Here is a 20418-nt window from a genome sequence, read left to right on the forward strand (position 1 = left end):
TTGGAAGGAACAGAGTACCGGCGCTAGAGAGCCTCCTCTGTTTGCCCCGTGTTCTATAAAAAACATCTCCGACTTAAGTAAATAAAGTAACATCAAAAGTTTAATGATTATAGTACCACGAGAATGTAAGTGAGTGCTCCTATTTCACCATGCCTCCTTCTGATAGAGGATAAATCTTTGTTTTTAATTTAATTGATTATTATTAATTAATAAAGATTTCGTGAGGAACATGATGCAATAGTTGCAGCTCCTTACAAACGTTGTATAAAACAAAAACTTGGCGATTAAAAAGAGTGGCGGAGAATTTATTGCCAGTTCTTCTCTTCTATTCTACGCCCTTGTTGTGAGAACTGGCAGTAAATGTAAAATTAGAAGCATTTAATGTATATTTCTTTTTGTACATTGTGTTACCTACGTATTGAATAAATGATTTTTTACTTGAGTAAAATGATTTTTTTTGGTTGACTGAGTATTTATAAATAGATAAAAAATTGTAAATACTTTGGTGATAAAAATATTTTAATCAAGCGTCAAGGTCAAGGTCAAATAAGATTTACGGTGATAAAGTAAAATTATAATTTTTATAAAATATTTATGTTTTAACAGAGAAAATAAAATTGTCTAAAACATGGAACAACTTAATTCTTTATATTTTTTTATATTTTTGCCGTGGATTAGCCACAAGTCTATTGTGAAGGCAGTGAAACTGCGCTTACTCAGGCTCGCGGTACGGATGTCTGACTTCACGCGGGGATTGTGGGACTGGGAGGCATATGGAGTGGACGGGCTGAACACTCAAAGCCCTCAGCTATTCAAGGGAGTAGCGAGCCCCTACCCACTAAAAACACCTCAGGTGGCTTATCTGTTACCTATCTCTGCCCATTGGGGATCTGAAAGCATACGTCAGGTTTTAGTAAGTAGAGTGTAAAGTTTAAGTCCTACATAATCCCTGCACAAGCAAAATGCCAAGTGATATGCGTAACAGCATTCCCTGACGTTCCCCAACCCAAGGAATTCAACCCAAGGGACTAACAACTAGTAAGTACAATTGCATTATTCTGTAAAATTTCAAATAAAATTTTGCAGAAGAGAGGCTCTTTATGTTGTGAGATACACAAATATGTGGGTATTCACTATGAGTACAGTAGTAAAGTTTTCGCATCGGCGGTCGCGGACCGGAAAACCGCTGTGTGAGTTCGAAAAGTGAGTTACAGAATCGCAGGGCTGCAAGCTTTCTGGGTTTAACTAACATAAGTGAACTAATGTAATAAAGCAATACTACAATAACGAAGACGTATCAAACAGTTACGATGCCTTAATACAATTCTCCAGAATATCTACAAATTTGGTAAAATGCGAATGAAAATCTGTCTGCGTGTCGCTAGTTTTTACGCTTTAAATAAATATTGGTATAGAAATCCAGTTTATTCCAGTTCGTCATCGTTAAAATTAATCTAATAATTATTAAAAATGCTGCCCTAAACAACTATACCACGCGGTCAAAGACCCACTGTAACTAGTGTTCATATTATATCACTGTATTTTAGTTTAATATGTATAATATTGGTTCATATAATGATTTGCAATAAATTGGTTCTTACATCGGAGGACTCTTATCATGATAAAAATATATATCAGATGTTAGCATTTTCCGAAAGAATAAGACGTGTTTTAAAAATGTACAATTTAAACGATAAAATTGTTTTTATCACTGGTGGGGCGACTGGTATCGGAGCTATAGCTGTTAAATTATTTCTCGAAGAAGGTGCTAAGGTGTGTCTTAATTTATTTGTCTATTTTTTAATAATAGTTCCCAGTTTAATCGAAAAATTCACAACAAATTGTTTATTAAAAATAAAACCCAATTCCATGTCAATTACAGGTCCATTCATACGAGCTTCTAAATTGTAAATAAATTCATTATTGCATTATAGTTTCAGATTTCCCATATTAATTTTTACTTCTTAGTCAAATATTTTTTGCACACCTTTAAACATTTTAGCACGTCACCATAACAGATGTAAAAGTGACCGCGGGAAAAGAATTGGAAAAGGAATTGGAAACAAAATTCAAAGGACGCGTTAAATTTGTCAAATGTGATGTCAGGAATGATGAAGAACTATTTGATATATATAAGACAATCATTGATGACCATGGGTTTATAGATGTTGTGATAAATAATGCGGGTATAATGAATGATAGTCCTGATGTATATATGACATCGCTGAATGTCAATATTGTGAGTAAAACACTAGTCTGGCCATGAATACATTTCTTAAATAGGTTATTATATTTTAACAAAAAAAAACAATTAGTTTCTGAGGAATACTGATATGCCAAATCAACAAGTTATACAAATCTTTTCATCAACTTTGAAATTATTTATATGTGTAATTAATTGTAACTCTTAGATGAATCTGACTACTGAAGCTTTCAACAACCTAAATGTATACTATTTTTATGTGATTTTTCAGAATGCCTTAATAACAAGTACGCTAAGGGCTAGAGATCTCATGCGCACGGACCGTTTAGGCAGAGGCGGGATAATTATGAACATATCTTCCATTGCGGCATTAATGCAGAATCGATTCCTACCCGTCTACTGTGCAACAAAAAGCGCAGTACTGCAATTTAGTATTTGCATTGGAGTAAGTTCTTAAAGCTTTTGCTAGTGTTCACTTACTATTTCAATAGACTTGGTTCTGTTGTCAGAATTTGTTGAAGCTTTACTTGAAGAAGTCGGTACCCTTCGTGTCAAAACACATGTCCCAAGTAACTTATCTTCTTCTTTTTGATGTTCAACGTGAGTTCTCGGGATCGTTGAAAACTATACTATTAGTTAACAAAAAAGATTAGAACGTGTAGGTACTTTAGACTTTTAAAATCTACTGAGGTTAGGTTAGTAACAAGTCCGTTGCGCACGAAGTCTCGAAATAAAAGTGAGTCAACGCCGGTGTTGCCACGCTTTATATAGGTTTCTGCTACAAGATGGCGTTAGTCCGCTAACACGGCCTCTCCTGACACCCTGACGTCCTCGTCAGGATTTGATGTCCCAGCGTCTATACTGTCATCTCTGTGGGTAGAATAGAACGTTAGAACATTACAGTTCTGGGAAGGTATTGCGTCGTCTATTTGGTCAGCAGCTGAACATATTTACTTGGTTTAATACAAACAATCAAAGTAATAAAAGATAGAAAGGAACTTTAAAGTATCAGACTCCAAGAAATGAGTGAAAGATTATATATAACCCTTACAAGATTTGAAACAAACTATCACTTTCCTTATTGTAAGATAGAAACAGCAATAAAGGCTATTTTTTTTATTTATTATCACTTTCATGTGTAAAGGACTTGTGTAAACAATTACAAGTTAAGTGTCACCATAAGGTATAAAGGTCTACTTATTTCCCAAGAAGATCGTGAGTTTGAGGCTGGTTACCCTGTCCATTGATCTTTTTACCATTCATAAAGGAAGATCGTGAGTTTGGGGCTGGTTACCCTGTCCATTGATCTTTTTACCATTCATACAGGAAGATCGTGAGTTTGGGGCTGGTTACCCTGTCCATTGACCTTTTTACCATTAATACAGGAAGATCGTGAGTTTGGAGCTGGTTACCCTGTCCATTCATCTTTTTACCATTAATACAGGAAGATCGTGAGTTTGGGGCTGGTTACCCTGTCCATTGATCTTGTTACCATTTTTACAGGAAGATCGTGAGTTTGGGGCTGGTTATTCGTCCATTGATCTTTTTACCGTTCTCTAAGTGGTCTAAACACATTAGCACCAGAAAAATGGTAAAGAGAGACCCATACCTTTGCATGTTCTTAATAACAAAGACCAGATCATCCTTCTGGAATTTACAAGGGGGGTCTACGACCCACATTAACGACAGTGGCCTGATTGATTTGACTGTTCTTCAACCGTTCGGCCGTCCTCTGTCAAAGCATCTCTCGTCTACCTTGCCGACTAGACGATCCCGAATTTAATGCGACACTCTTGCACTCTCATGACAAACACTAACAAACACAAACAACACTTTAACACACAACAAAGAGCACTTTTAAAATGTTAATCACTCGTGACTTCGTACATTACGGACACAAAGAGAAGGAAAATTTAAACCACAAAGATTACTCAAAACAAAACAAAAGAGAAGTGAGCGAAAAGTTCAAATCCCAATTCTGATATTAGTTAACAAAAAAGATTAGAACGTGTAGGTACTTTAGACTTCTAAAATCTACTGAGGTTAGGTTAGTAACAAGTCCATTCCGCACAAAGTCTCGAAATAAAAGTGAGTCAACGCCGGTGTTGCCACGCTTTACATAGGTTTCTGCTACAAGATGGCGTTAGTCCGCTAACAATACTATAAAAAAACTAACTACACGTAAAACTATACTTGTTTTCTTTGTAGCTACTAAATTTTAATTTCTTGATAAACCAGTGGCACTAGCTTATGCCTTGGCCACACATATTTCTCACATTCTATATCCAATTCGCGATGATTATTTTGTTTCTTAAGTTTATAGGTAAAGGCATGGTGGTTTCCTCACGATATGTTACTTCACAAGCAATTTCTGTTTGAACACATAGATAGAAAAGTATTTTCCTGCGCAGCCGTTATTCAAAGGGTACCTACTATCGATTACGTGGAGAAACTACTATGGATTTTCTCAAGATTAAAACCATGGAATAGATTATTCCTGGTAGAGTTACTCGTGTCTAAATTGAAGTTTGGTCGACCCTAATTAGTCTCAGTTTTCTATATCCAGTCCGCGATGATTTTTTGGTGCAAATTGCACACATAAAAAGTATTTCCTGCACAGCCGTTATTCAAAGGGTTCTCAGAGCCAATTATATTTATCTAACGTCTCTCCCGTTACAGGCACAGGAAAACTATGAGAAAACTGGTGTGAAGGTGATCACCATGTGTTACGGTGCTACAGACACAAGTATTTTTAGTAAAGAGAAAATGAAACCTTTTGCCGAAGAAATGACGGACGAACTATATGACTGCATTAAACAATATCCTCTTCAAAGGTGACTATGCCTAGACTATAGACTATATTATTTAAAATGTAATTAGATTGTATTCTTTATATCTATCATATATAATATGTATATAATATAATCTTTATATCAATATATTATTCTACTACTAGTGTTTCTAATAATTTTTCAAGTAGAAAACATAGTTTTTTCTGTATGAACCTATTAACATTACACATAAAGTAACATGTTAATCATAACGTGGTAATCTCTAAAACAACTTAACAGAATAGTTTGAAGCAATATTTCAGTCTTGCTTCAGCGAAATCATAATCTTCATATTACTCTGTAACTTCCAATAGCGACAGCGATAATCTCGACTATTTCGTATTCAAGTTCGATGCAGTTATCTCAATATCCGGAGCGCTTATAGCGTTACCTTGACATCTGGCACAAATTCATTAATGAGATAAAGAAGTATAAATACACAATACTTTTTATAAGGGTAAACCGTTTATGGTGATTCTTTGTTAATAAATACATTTGGTTTTGTATTTTTTACAAAAGCTGTTGGCTACCAAAATAAAATTAAAATCAAAAATAGGCATTGCAAAATTAAAAAAAAAACAACTTTATCTATATATGTAAATAAATAAATACTAAATTTAAAACAAATTTACGCTGACAAAGCCGAGGGCACAAGTAATTTAAAAATATTAGTTAACACATTGGTTTAAAATAAATGATTCATTTTTAGTGCCAAATCTGCAGCAACGGGTTTGATAGACGCTTGCAAGCGCGGTGACAGTGGGAGCGTTTGGCTAGTCAAAAACAATAAACCCGTTGAAGACATTACTCCTGTGGTGAAAAAAGCATATGGCTTGCTCACTAGTCTTGTTGTATAGATGTAATTTATGACTTAAACCGAAACACTTTATATATTTGTGAATTTATATAAATAATAAATACCGACCTACCAAAGCCAGATTTTTATTACATTCACCGTGACCAGCAGATAAAATCTATTAGCCGAGATTTGAACGTACGACCTCAGAGTTGACAATCGTAAGCGAACAACAAATTAACGAACATATTAAAAATGAACAAAAAAATAACAGATGACAAAGCCTAAATACGTAATATACATTTTACTATGTAACTGCGAATCGAAGATTTATTTTGATTACGATTTAGGTAATAAAATAGTATGTACAAGTACGTTGTAATAGGTTTAAAGTTAAGTAAGGGTTATGACATTGTACCCGATATTGACTTACGTATAACTAACTAACTCACGTATAATTAGCCTATAAAGCTGGTCAGTAAAACTAAACACATTCTTTCAAAAAAGAAACTGTAAAGTCGAATATATATATTTCTTCTTATTTGCAGAATTCAGTAGATCGTCGTATGTATACGTCGACTAGCTGCATCCACATTACTTATGCTATACATAAAAGTCCTTTGATATTGCATAATCTTTCCACCCTTTCAATGCGAATAATATTTGTTGGCGCCTGCAAATTATTATCGATACACAATTATTTAAGTGTTTCCCATTTTCTTATATGGCGAAGAAACTTGGACTGTGCGAGCATCCGAAAGAAGGAGGTTAAATCCCCTTAAAATGTGGCGTTGGGTGTGGATGCTCAGGATTCCCTGGACAGTGAAAAGGACGAATTTGTCAATTCTCAGGCAATCAACAACAGCGACAACCCGTTTTTCTTTCAGTATTTAGCGTCACGGATCCTGAGCTTCTTTGGAAATATAGCTTGCAGAGGTCCCGATTACTTGAAGAAGCTTGTGGTGACCGGGAGAAGGCACGAAACCCCGAGACCTCGATCCCCTACTCGCTGGACCGATCAAATTAAGGTCCTGACATGCCTTAGTACACAGGCGGTAAGACTTGCTAAAGACTCGGATTGCAATACCAACACCAACCTTTAGTAAGGAAGAACTCGACAAAACAAGAATAAAAATGTTGTGTACCTATAAAAAATATCTCCGACTTAAGTAAATAAAGTAACCTCAAAAGTTAAATTTCAACAATAGATAAAAAATTGTAAACACTGGTGATAAAAATATTTTTGTTATTTATATAAATCAAGGTCAAATAAGACTTACGGTTACTAATAGAATTACAATTTACAAAAAAAAATTAAATATTTTACCAAAGAAAATAAATAGTATCAAGCATAGGAAAACTTATTGTTAGATATTTTTTGGACTGGACTGGCTATACACTTTGAGTGCCACTGCTATTCAGAGGAGTCTTTTTCACATGTTTTAATTGATTTGCTTTTCACCATTAGTTTTGTCTATGTCTTATGTATTTTTGAATGTTCTGAGTGCGGTTGCCTCGAAGAGATCGCTCGGAAGCGATAAGGCCGTCAGTTGCCCTCCGTTTAATTTAATTATGTCAATAATATTCTATTTCTGTACATGCAACAAAGTGTTAATAAATAAATAAAAAATCACTAAGAATACAGCTTGCTTTCCGGGTACAACTAACAAAATCAAAATCATTTATTCATATAGGTAACACAATGTACACTTATGAACGTCAAGAAAGAAATATATATTAAATGCTTCTAATTTTACATTTACTGCCAGTTCTCTAATCAAGGACGTAGCACGGAAGAAAAGAACTGGCAATGTACTCTCCGCCACTCTTTTTAATCGCCAAGTTTTTTTTGTTGTACACAATATTTGAAAGGAGCTGCAACCATTAAAATAAATAAAAGTACTGTCCAAACTGTACCACACGGACAAAGTCACCGGCAACTAGTGTTCATATAATAATCATTGTATATACATATTTTACTTTAATAGGTATAATATAAGTTCATAGAATGATTTGCAATAAATTGATTCTTAACCGGACTCTATCGTAATTAAAATATATATCAGACGTTAGTATTTTCCGAATTGAATAAGACGTGTTCTAATAATGTACAATTTAAACGATAAAATTGTTTTGGTCACTGGTGGTGCGACTGGTATCGGAGCTATAGCTGTTAAATTATTTCTCGAAGAAGGCGCTAAGGTGTGTCTTAATTTATTTGTCTATTAATTAAATAATAGTTCCCAGTTTAATCGAAAAATTCACAACAAATTGTTTATTAAAAATAAAACCCAATTCCATGTCCATTACAGGTCCTTTCATACGAGCTTAAAAATTGTAAATCAATTCATTCTTGCATTATAGTTTCAGATTTCCCATATTCATTTTTACTTTTTAGTCAATTATTTTTTGCAAACCTTTATACATTTTAGCATGTCACCATAACAGATGTAGACGTGAACGCTGGAAAACAATTGGAAAAAGAATTGGAAACAAAATTCAAAGGACGCGCTAAATTTGTCAAATGTGATGTCAGGAATGACGAAGAACTATTTGATATCTATAAGACAATCATTGATGACCATGGGTTTATAGATGTTGTGTTAAATAATGCGGGTATAATGAATGATAGTCCTAATGTATATAGGACAGCGTTGAATGTCAATATTGTGAGTATAGTTTGATTTAGATAAATTCTATCAGAATCTTTAAGTATCAAATTCAAAAGTTCTCTAAATCTGTTAAATTAAAACATTTCACGACTTTGAATTAGCGATAATCATAAGGAATTTATCTAAGATCGTGTATTGGTCACTATAGATAATTGATCGTGAAAGAGTCCCAAACACACAAAACGGAGTGTAAATTTTAAAAACATAGAACAAGAATGCCCAACAGACCCAAATGTTATTATATTTTAACAACAAAAAACAATTCTTTTCTGAGGAATACTTTTTGGAATATCAAATCTTTTTTAGCTTGTTTCATCAACTTATTTAAATTTCAAATTAGTTGTAACTTGTAGGAGATGTAGGTGTTTGTGTGTCTTTAGGGAACACAATTAAACAGCCCTGACACTTCTACCACTGTTTATTGTTCAAACTACACTAATATAATTAACATCAAGCATAAGCAAAATAAATATAACAGAAAAGATAATTAATAAAAGCGTAAGCGGAAAGATTGAGTTAGCGCAGTAAAGCAAGCGTGTGTCTGCCGTGAGCGTGCGAGACGATCGACGGACTAAGGACAGCGGGCGCGCGCGTCACTGCGCCGGCGATCGTTCTAGGCTTCCTTTGTTCTGCAAGTAGCGGGACTTCGTGCGCGCTCACTCGGTGCGACACGACACGAGGACGATCCGATAATGCTCGGGGACTCGACGACGCGGCCATATAGAAATGATATGTTTTGTGGCTACGCCACAAACTGTTAGATGAATCTGAGTGCTCAAGTTCCCAACAACTTGAATGCATACTATATTTTTTTGGTTTTTCAGAATGCCTTAATAACAAGTACGCTACGCGCTAGAGATCTCATGCGCACGGACCGTTCAGGAAGAGGCGGGATTATTATCAACATATCTTCAATTGCGGCATTAATGCAGAATCGGTACCTGCCCGTCTACTTTGCAGCTAAAAGCGCAGTACTGCAATTTAGTATTTGCATTGGAGTAAGTTCTTAAAAATATTTTAATACAATTTAGAAAATATGGTTCTTTCGTCAGAATTTGTGGAAGCTTTTGTTGTTTCATTCTTATCTTGTGGAATGAAATAAAAATGTGGTAATAATTAGATTTTAGGTGTTCTATAAGTCAGGCCGATTCGATAAGTATTTTATTTAATATGTATTTTCTTAGAGCAGCGTAGTGTTGGCCTAGTGGCTTCAGCGAGCGATTCTCACCCCTGAGGTCGTAGGTTCGATTTTCAGCTACACCAATGGACTTTATTTCTATGTGCGCATTTAATATTCGCTCGAATGGTGAAAAACATCGTGAGGAAACCGGCTTCCCTTCGACCCAAAATCGACGGTGTGTGTCGGGCACAGTAGGCTGATCATCTATTTGATAATAAGATTGACAAATGATCATGAAACAGCTCGTGTCGACTTAAGCACGAGTTTAAAAAAATTCATATAAGAGATATTTCTAGAAACTTAATTAAGTATTAGGTGCAATTAAATCGTTGTTATTATAATAGGAAAAAGTTCAGGTCAAATAAAAGCCATTTTAAAGTCGATTAAAATTTCCATTTAAAATATTTTCAAATTGTTTTTAATTTATAAAATTGTAATTAGGTCTATGGTTAACGTCATTAGATCGACATCACGAAAATGTGCTTTTCGACAGCATCCAAATACTTAACATCAAAATATCTAAATCGATGCGATTTAAATATCTAAATGTCGCTAAAAGTCTAAGAATTCACTCGATTTCTTTAAACACACAGATTTATTCTGGCCTAATGGTCATGACCAGTATGCTCTTTATACTTTTAGTATTAGAGGTACACCAAATGAAAACGGAAATAGAATTCACTGTCTTTATTGTCCTCTGACTTACATGGAGGTTTTAGGGCCACTGATTCATCCACGTGCAAGTGGAATTACCAAATAATAATACGTCGACAATATTACAAATGGAATTACGAAATTTCTAAATAGACAATAATTACACCTCTACATACTAAATCGAGACTGTTCCAATAATTTGTAATTATGGGAAATATTGAAAAAATGAATTGATAATCTTATCTTTAATTGAAGTCTATGAAAATAATAACTAAACATAATATTTAGTTTTAATAGTAAAAAAAGGAATAAATTAACAAAAATTAACATTATAGTATCAAATGTGTTCAATGTTTATTAAGTAACCGGTGTATTATCGTCGGTATTTGATAACTGAACTGAAGTCATAAAAGAAAAAATAATGTTAAACAATTTCATGCAGGCATTGCGTTAATGTTCTGGACACGTTAAGGTTCCTTTTATTATATAAAAATATGTATCTTCAGACATATTCCAATATCTACGTGGCATGCTGGTTTCCTCACGATATGTTCCTTCAGAAAGAAGTCTTTTCCGAAAAAAAAGCCGTTATTAAAAAAGTTCTCAGAGTTGAATGGCACACACTCAAGAGTCTAGAATCTAGATCAACACTGCTCATACAATTTATTATCTAACGTCTCTCTCGTTACAGGCACAAGAAAACTATGAGAAAACTGGTGTGAAGGTGATCACCATGTGCTACGGTGCTACAGACACAAGTCTACTGAGTAAAGAGAAAATGAAACCTTTTGACGAAGAAATGACGGACGAACTATATGACTGCATTAAACAATTTCCTCTTCAAAGGTGACTAAGCCTAGACTTTATTAATTCGATTCAATTATTTAAATTTATCAGTATATTATTATTTCAACTACAGCTAGTGTTTTTAATAAGTTTTCTAGTAGAAAACATTGTTTTGCCTGTATGAACCTATGTACATTACAGATACAGTAACATGTTAATCATGTGGTAATCTCTAAAACAACTTAACAGAATTTGTTGTTGACGGTTAAGTTCGAAGCAATATTTCAGTCTTGCTTTAGCGAATTCAAAGCTGTTACTTCCAATACAAACAGCGCTAATCTTCGACTATTTCGTATGCAAGTTCGATGCAGTTATCTCAATATTCGGAGCGCTGATAGCGTTACATTAATGAGATAAAAGAAGTTTAAATACACAATACTATTTGATAAGGGTAGGCCGTTTATGGTGTTTTTTTGTTTATAGTCCACACATTTTTCATACATTTGCGTTTGTATTTTTACAAAAGCTGTTGGCTACCTAAGTAAAAATATAAACCGAAAAACTACTGTATCTATAGGTATGTAAATAATTAAATATTAAATTTAAAACAAAGTTACCCTGACAAAGCCGAGGGTACAAGTAATTTAAAAATATTAGTTAATACATTGGTTTAAAATAAATTTTTCCTTTTAGTGCCAATTTTGCAGCAACGGGTTTGATAGACGCTTGCAAGCGCGGTGACAGCGGGAGCGTTTGGCTAGTCAATGACAATAAACCCGTTGAAGACATTACTCCAGTTGTGAAAAAAGCATATGGCTTGCTCACTAGTCTTGTTGTATAGATGTTATTTATGATTGCATTTTATTTGTGATGAAACTATCTGTATCCATACTGAAAACCCTAAACACTTAATATATTTTTTATACTTTTTGTGAATTTATATAAATAATATATACTAACCTACCTAAGCAAGATTTTTATTACATTCACCGTAACCAGCAGATAAAATCTAATAGCCGAGATTTGAACGGACGACCTCAGAGTTGACAATCGTAAGCTTGCGATTGTCTTACAACAAATTAATGAACATTAAAAAATCAACTAAATAATGACAGATGAAAAAATATGTCCAAATAGTTAATATAAGAAAATTCTACGAGTTACTTAAATAACAAATTAAAGAAATAAGGATTTTACAACCATGTTCCATTAAATAGCACCATAATTTATTTCAGTTTCAAAAGTAAAATGACAAACAAATAGTCTTAGCAAAAATAAAACATTTTTGTTATTTTGTAACACTTACATCATTACAATTCGACAGTAATCATCTAGATACTTAATACGAAAAAAATTAACAAATAAGAATTATATTGTTCAGTCCTCAGACGCTACCTAGGACGCTAAAGTCTCTATCCATCTTATATAGACAAGAGAAAGACGGGAGTAAAATCTCTCAATACATTCATATCTCATACACGCATCTCTACGATGTATTGACATCTGGCGGAATACTGTCAGTGTTAACAATTCAAATTTTGGGATATTTGACTTTGCGTACTGGCTTGTCTGACGGCATCACCAAACGATCAAGCCGCTTGGAGAGGGGTTAGTTGTCGACTGCTGGTACTGGGGAGCTTTCGCCGAGAGCTGAGAACAGTACTCCATGTGGGGCCTGGGAATTTGCGCTTTATACAGTTGCAAGCGACGGCCCGGAGTGTAGTACCGTCTTGCGTTGCTGAGCACGCAACCTTCTTAGATGCTTATTTAGCCCTTCCCTCCAAATGACCACAGGCTTTAAGAAGATTGTCTTCGAAAATACAAGTAGCGAGAAAGGGTGTTTTTTAGCGAAAAACGCGCAAAATTGTGTCTTCTTGGGGTTAAATTTGAGTAGATTTAGTTGACCTCAGTCCGAAACTCCTCGTAGTAGAATTTCGACTTTAGACACAAATTTGTTCCAAAACTGATCAACAACTGTCCGAGAAATATCTGCCCGGCCAGTTTCAAGAGTATCCCCAGTGCTGTCGTCCGCATAGCAATGAATATTGCTAAGTAGCTACATATCATGGGTATGCAGAAGAAACAGGGTCGGGGATAGGACACAGCTTTGTGGGATCCCAGCGTCCATGGAATTAATTTCGGAACATGTTCCGTCGATGAAGATGCTACGATCTGCCAGAAAGCTTGAGATTCATTCGCATAATTTATCGGGGATCCCATAAGCTGAAAGCTTCGGAGGCTTTCGCTATATCCAAACTAAATATCTGTCTATGAGTGTCGGTATTACTTAACATCTGGTAAGCCACCTAGTTGTTTGCCCCGTTACGTTAAACAAAAGTATTTTGTATATTCCTTGTCATATTTCAAGCGAACGAACGAATAGTAATTTGTTAATGGACAAGAGCGGTTTAAAATTGGAGTCATGTCCTTATCAGTTAACAAAAGTGTCAAGTAGAAAATAAGATTAACCTAACAATTATTAAGCATATTCATTGAAAAGTGAGTCTATGATTTAGATTTCTAAATTTCTAAATATTTCCTGTGGTCACCCAAAAAATTAATTGAGGCGGTAAAGTTTGATTCAGGGTCAAAATTGTCCAGCAGCTTTCTTAACTTCAAAACGATTTTAACCGCGATTTCAATATTAAGTTTCGTATAACATAATTTCAAAATTGACATTACACCCACAGCATGCATATCAGTTAACTTATTATATAAGTTACTTTAGTAAAAGATCTACATCGATTATAGGTTTAAAGTTAAGTTAGGGTTAAGACATAGTAACCGATATTGACTTATGTAGTAAGCTAGCTTATAAAGAAATTTTAGGAAAAATATCGCCTTGGATTGCTACAAATTTTTGGCAAGTAAAACAAAACATATTCTTTCAAAAAAGAAACTGTAAAGTCGTATATATATTATATATTACCTCTTCTTCTATTTCTTTGTAGTATTCATTACTGAAGATCGTACCTGCCGTGAGAAGCCCTGACCGATATGTCGACTAGCTGAATCCACATGGTTTTATCCTCCGCTTAATTATTCTGTATAGATGAAGTCCTTGGATATTGCATAATCCTTCCACCTCTTTCAATACGAATAATATTTGTTGGCGCCTGCAAATAATTATCGATATACAATTATTTAATTGTTTCCCATTTTATTATATGGCAAAGAAACTTGGACTGTGCCAGCCGAAAGGAGGAGAATAGATGGCCTTAAAACGTGGTGTCGGATGCGGATGTTCAAGATTCCCTGACAAATATGTCAATTCTCAGGCAACCAATAACAGCGACAATCCGTTTTTTTTTTCAGTATTTAGTGTCAAGGATCCTGAGCTTCTTTGGATGTATAGCTCGCAGAGGTGCCGATCTCTTAGAAAAGCTTGTGGTGACCGGGAGAGTGGAAGGCACGAAACCACGAGGCCCCGATCCCCTACTCGTTGGACCGACCACGTTAAGGTCGACCTTACAGACCTTAGTAGACAGGCCAAAGAAGCCGGGGGATTAGAGGAAAATATGCAATACCAACACCAACACCTTTAGTAATGAAGAACTCCAGAGTACAATTTTTGTATACCTAGTACAATAAAAACACACACGTTATACAGAAATTTGGAAAACCTTTTGTTAGGTCTAAAGAATTGGTATTGAATTCGTGAAGAAATTAAATATGCCTTTAGAGCAAGTAGTGTTGGTGGCTTTGCGTGCGATTTTCGACCAATAGATTTTTGGAGGCAGATTCAGGAACCTAGACAGGTTTGTGTTGTAAATATGTATTCCGTTTTTGGCTACATATTGTTATTATTATTATAACTAGCTGTAAGAATACTCAGGGTCTTAACCATTAAATTCTTAATTCAGAAACGAGACTTAAAAAGATCCGACTCCCGCACCTCAAAAATGTATGTATTTCTCACCCTAAAAATCAAACAAATAAATCAAATATAGTACTTAAGTGGCAACCTTGGGGATATTTTGGTACGAAAGTACATTGCAGATAAAAAGATAAAGAATTGTAAACACTTTTATTATTTAAATTTTAATCAGGGTCTGTTCTAAATAATTCGGAGAGTCAATACAAAAGATTGTTTAATGTTATTCAAAATGAGTTTGATAGTATTTACCCATTAAAGACTGTAAAGTGCAACAAAAAAATCAAGTTTGATGACTGGGCCACGAGTGGTATTTTTAAGAGTAGGAATAGGCTTTATGAATTATATGCATTAAGAAAATATAATCACAACGCAGTGTTTATGGAATATGTCAGAAATTATTCCAAAACCTTTAGAAAAGTTTGCAAATATACAAAAGCATTGCATATACGTGAGAAAATTAAGAATTCAAGTAATAAAATCAAAACTACTTGGAATGTTATAAATCGAGAAACAGGAAACCTTAAATCCCGTAATAATTCATTCTTTTTAAAGGTAGATGATAAGATTATTGTTGAAAGCTCAGAGATTGCTGGTATTTTTGAAGATTTCTTTACAAACATACCTGTAATTACTACATCTTCTCTAAATTCCTCTCCCAAAGAGGCTATTAGTTTTCTTAAAAGTCATGTACCGGAATGCAAAATAAATTTTCAGTTTAAGCACGTTAGCGCTGGTGATATAGTTAAAACTTTTAAATCTTTAAAATTAAAACATTCTGGAGACTTGTGGGATGTTTCTGTACGTATTATTAAGGACATTATAGATATTATTGCCCCAGATCTTGCGTATATTTTTAACAATTGTATTGATGAAGGAAGTTTCCCAGATTTAATGAAGCATAGTAAAATAATACCTTTATTTAAATCTGGATGCAGGACAGAACCTACTAATTTTAGACCCATCTCAATATTGCCAACTTTAAGTAAAGTTTTTGAAAAAATTATACTAGAACAATTAATTACATTCTTTAATACAAACAGTCTTCTACACAACGCACAATACGGTTTTACTAAAGGTCGCTCCACTACCGATGCTGGAATAGCTCTGTTACGACATATATTTGATGCATGGGAGAAAACTCAAAATGTACTGGGAGTTTTCTGCGATTTGTCCAAGGCGTTTGATTGTGTTGATCATGAGACTCTGCTTTGCAAACTTGACCACTATGGTATAAAAAATGTAGCTCTTAACTTAATAACCTCTTACCTAAGTTGTCGAACTCATAAAGATGATATAAATGGAACTAAAACTTCGGGATCACACATTAAAATGGGAGTCCCGCAAGGATCAATATTGAGACCATTTTTATTTCTTATATATATTAACGATTTGCCTTCTTATGCAAAGCCATTATGTGATATTGTATTGTTTGCTGATGACACGTCCTTGATTTTTAAAGTAAATAGATATAAGACAAATTTTGACGATGTGAACAATGCACTTTCTGAAATAGTGTGCTGGTTTTCTGCAAATAATTTACAATTAAATGCCACAAAAACAAAATGCATAAGATTTACTTTACCTAATGTTAAAACTACAACTATAGAGCTTTAACACGTTCGTTGCATTACGAGATCTATCAGATCTCTTGCAGGACTTTTGTATTGTGCGTTGAACATAATCGTGTTTTTTCACTCCTTGCGGGAGGATGTAACTTGTAAAGTTCTTTAAGGATGAGCAGGACAAATATACATATTTGCTTCCTACTTAAAGCTGAATTCAAGGACTTTAAAAAATAAATTAGAGATGGATTAGGTCCCTAACGCACAGTACTGTAATTGTTTTAATTCCTTGCGTTAGGAGATATGTCGGTACTCGTGAAATCGTACGCCTCGTAGACGCAAGAGATGGAGGATGGGATTTTTAGTGTTGTCCTAGAATCGACATTCGGGAATTCGCGGGCACGTTTTGGAAATAACACTCGCGAATATACCAGCGTGTTGATTATTTTTGATAAACAATGAGTGATTAAGTTTAAAAGAAAAAAGTGTAAAAAATCTATTTTATTGATGAGGTTTCTAACAAAAAATCAACGCCGGATTATACTGCTGCATCGTCCAGTAAAATATTTGTTTTGGAAAATGTTCAAATTTGCCCCCCATTGACTAATAATGACAGTGATTCTGATTATGAAATATTTAACGATAAACCTTTTTCGTTGGAGCACACGCAGTTAAACAGCACTGACGCTTCTAAAAAAACTAAACGAATTGTTACCATTTGCGCGTAATGTGCATTGTGCAAGCAATCAATGTGCTTACCATGTTTTAATGAAAAACACTTTGCATAATTAATAAAACTTTTAGAATCGATAACTGAGATATTATTTTATTCCCATCACTACTTACTACACATATTGAACTATCTTCGGGTGCGGTACGAGATACAATCGATATCTAATTTTTTTTTGGTATTTGTAGTTTATTCAAATGTCGTAACTGCGTGCGAACCTAGCAAAATATAAAGCAATTAGCTATCTTTCACCCACAAAAAATTCTAAATATATGTCATTGTTTTTTTGGAAGATATAAATTATTTTCAAAAGTGTATTTTTAGGAGACTGATTAGGTCTCAAACGCACCAGAAGATAGGCTTGTTACGAGATCTTTTAGGTCTCCAACGCACCAGCTGAAAGTTCTTTAAAAATGATGGCGCAGTGAACGTGTTAATTGAACAATGAAAAACTAAATTTAGTTGATTCTAAGGTATTTCTGGGCATTACAATAGACCAAAAACTTCAATGGAGTCAGCATATCACTAAACTTTCTGACAAGCTTAGTTCTGCGGCATACGCTATTAGGAAAATTAGGCAACTCACAGACGAGGAAACTGCCAGAATAGTATATTTTAGTTACTTTCACAGCGTTATGTCGTATGGAATTCTTTTATGGGGCAAAGCAGCAGATATACAATCTATTTTTATCTTGCAAAAACGTGCTATTAGGTCAATTTATTGCTTGAAACCAGGCACTTCACTTAGAAATTTGTTCAAGAAAATCGATATTTTGACGGTACCTTCCCAATATATTTACAACTGTATCATTTTTGTGCGTAGTAATATTAGTTCTCTTTTAAAAAACAGCGACATTCACAATAGGAATACAAGAAATAAGGGAAAACTTTTCCAGCCGTCTTACAGGTTGCAGAAAATAAATACTTCATTTATGGGCCTAAGTATACGCTGCTATAACATGATTCCTAGCAAAATATTGGAACTGCCTTTAAACAGATTCAAAACACATATCAAAAAAACCTTAATGTGTAAAGGTTACTACACAGTCAATGACTACCTGGAAGATAAAAACGCTTGGCAATAGTTCTAATTATATTCTTATAATTTGATTTGTTATCTTTGAAGTGTTATGAATATGTGTGTAATGGTGAATGTGGTAAATCACAGAACAGATTTTAATTTTTTTTACTTATGTAACTTAAATGACGTTGTGGTTTATGACATTTTCCTTTGAATAATTGTAATGTAAAGGGAGGGCAAAACTTGCTGAGTTTCTTGCCCGTTCTTCTCAGAACAAGGCCTCCTGGTAGTTTTGCGAACGGATGGCGTACTCCTGCTCTTTCGTGAATGTTGTAAACGTTGTTGACATTCATAAGCATGCTCTAAGAAGCATCTAAATTGAATAAACGTATTTTGATTTAAAGAAAAACGCTTTTTACCGGATTAAAGTTATGTATTATTATAAATTTACAACTATTTGACATAATTTTAAATTTATCCGACGTTTCGCGTGCTTTACAGCGTGCGTGGTCACGGTGACTGAAGACAAAAGATGTTGAATGTCAAAAAGTATCACAGCTGCAGAGAAAGTTGCATTATCTGTATTTATTTCCCCGGAGTTGGTATCGACTAAAAGATGGAGGGTTTTTGTGAACCCTCCATCTTTTAGTCGATAGTCGATGTGTAATAAGAGTTATGTTAATCAAAGACAATACTATGTATTTTGATTTGGTTGATTTGATTTGATTTGATTTGATTTGGGTCCATTAATATTAAAGTTGATAAAATAGAGAGAATTAAAATTTTGATAAAATATTTATATTTAACTAAAGAAAATAAATAGTCAAACATTTATCTACCAGTCTCTTTTTTAAATTTGTGAAAATGCGCTTACTCGCGCAGGCCCGATTCTACACTCAAAGTCCTCTGCTATTCAGAGGGGTAGCGATGCTAAAATAATTCAGAAGAGGCTATTTAAGTTTCGGTAACATTATTTGCCATTCAAGTTATAACTAGTCCGGCCATAAAAAATCTTTGGAGCAAGCAATGGTGAAATTCTTCCTGGAAACAGTGCGTAAATCCATAGATTCGCAGCCAAACAGATTAAAGGCCTGTATAAAAGCTAAAGGTGGCCATTTCGAATAGAATATTTTTTATTGTTTGCTGAGACTTTAATACATTTGTAGGTATAAATTTAAATGATATTACATTACTTCATTTAAAAAAATGCATTTTAATTTGTCACAGAACTTATGGCTAGACTAGGTATAATAAATGAATAAAAAATCACTAAGAGTATAGCTTGAATTTCGTGTTTTACTAACACAAGTGAAATAAACTCATAAAACATTAATACAGAAAGAACAACGAAAACGTGTCAAACAGTGCCTTCGTAGAATTCTTTAGAATACCTACAAATATTATAAATGCGAAAGAAAATATGTCTACATGTGAATGGCTATGGCGAGCTTGTAAGAACTAGGTATAATAGACCGATATATCCCAAACCGCCATTACGTTTGCAGAATAAAACTTGGGCAAGGACAAAACAAGAAAAAGCTGACGCCTTCGCTGTTCACTTAGCAAAAGTATTCACGCCTAATGAAGCTGACCCGGACACTGTGATTCCTTCATAGATTCGGTCCTAAGTCAAGACTTCTAGCTCGATTTGCAGATTAGGCCTACAACGCCGAAAGAAGTCGTAGCCACAATCTCAAAATTGGAGGACAAAAAGGCTCCCGGGTTTGATTTAATAGACAAAAAAGTCTTGAAGGAACTTCCCAAAAAAGCCATAGTTTTTCTAACCATCTTATTTAATGGCATAATAAGAACTAGACACTTTCCATCGCTGTGGAGAGTCTCACAAGTAATTATGATACCTAAAGTAGGGAAGCCAGTGAACGAACTTAGCTCATATAGGCCGATTAGTCTGCTAACCGTAACGTCAAAACTTTTTGAGTCAGTCCTACAGCACAGATTATTGGAGGAGATTCATCAAAGAGCCATAATCCCGGACCACCAGTTTGGTTTTCACCAGCAGCATGGAACTGTGGAACAAGTCCATAGAATCTGCTCTGTAATAATGAAGGCACTAGAGAGAAAGGAGTACTGCTCCTCTGCCTTCCT

General features: G+C 34.4%; 2 protein-coding genes across 3 annotated transcripts in view; both read left to right on the forward strand.

Moving 5' to 3' along the window:
• The first annotated feature begins 1611 nt into the window (after positions 1-1611).
• Positions 1612-20418, forward strand: part of LOC125049536 (15-hydroxyprostaglandin dehydrogenase [NAD(+)]-like) — a 32458-nt gene continuing 13651 nt past the window's right edge. The window contains exons 1-5 of one of the 2 annotated variants that reach the window (XM_047648891.1): positions 1612-1773; positions 2003-2239; positions 2475-2648; positions 4883-5037; positions 5349-5818. In XM_047648891.1, coding sequence (XP_047504847.1) covers positions 1639-1773; positions 2003-2239; positions 2475-2648; positions 4883-5037; positions 5349-5430 — 783 coding nt within the window. In that variant the 5' untranslated portion in view covers positions 1612-1638 and the 3' untranslated portion in view covers positions 5431-5818. Of the gene's footprint in view, positions 1774-2002; positions 2240-2474; positions 2649-4882; positions 5038-5348; positions 5892-20418 lie in introns of those variants that run through there. The other variant, XM_047648889.1, reaches the window with a different exon arrangement.
• LOC125049538 (15-hydroxyprostaglandin dehydrogenase [NAD(+)]-like) lies at positions 7885-12087 on the forward strand. The gene is made up of 5 exons (XM_047648895.1): positions 7885-8032; positions 8263-8499; positions 9327-9500; positions 11028-11182; positions 11816-12087. The coding sequence occupies exons 1-5, from the start codon at positions 7937-7939 to the stop codon at positions 11961-11963; spliced, it is 810 nt and encodes a 269-aa protein (XP_047504851.1). The 5' UTR covers positions 7885-7936; the 3' UTR covers positions 11964-12087.

Source organism: Pieris napi, chromosome 5 (assembly GCF_905475465.1).
Source record: "Pieris napi chromosome 5, ilPieNapi1.2, whole genome shotgun sequence".
NCBI lineage: Eukaryota > Metazoa > Arthropoda > Insecta > Lepidoptera > Pieridae > Pieris > Pieris napi.

Coding starts and splice junctions, on each gene's coding strand:
- LOC125049538 (XM_047648895.1), top strand. CDS start 7,937: ATGTACAATTTAAACGATAAAATTGTTTTGGTCACTGGTGGTGCGACT. Junction 8,033..8,262: donor TTCTCGAAGAAGGCGCTAAG/GTGTGTCTTAAT, acceptor TATACATTTTAG/CATGTCACCATAACAGATGT. Junction 11,183..11,815: donor AAACAATTTCCTCTTCAAAG/GTGACTAAGCCT, acceptor TTTTCCTTTTAG/TGCCAATTTTGCAGCAACGG.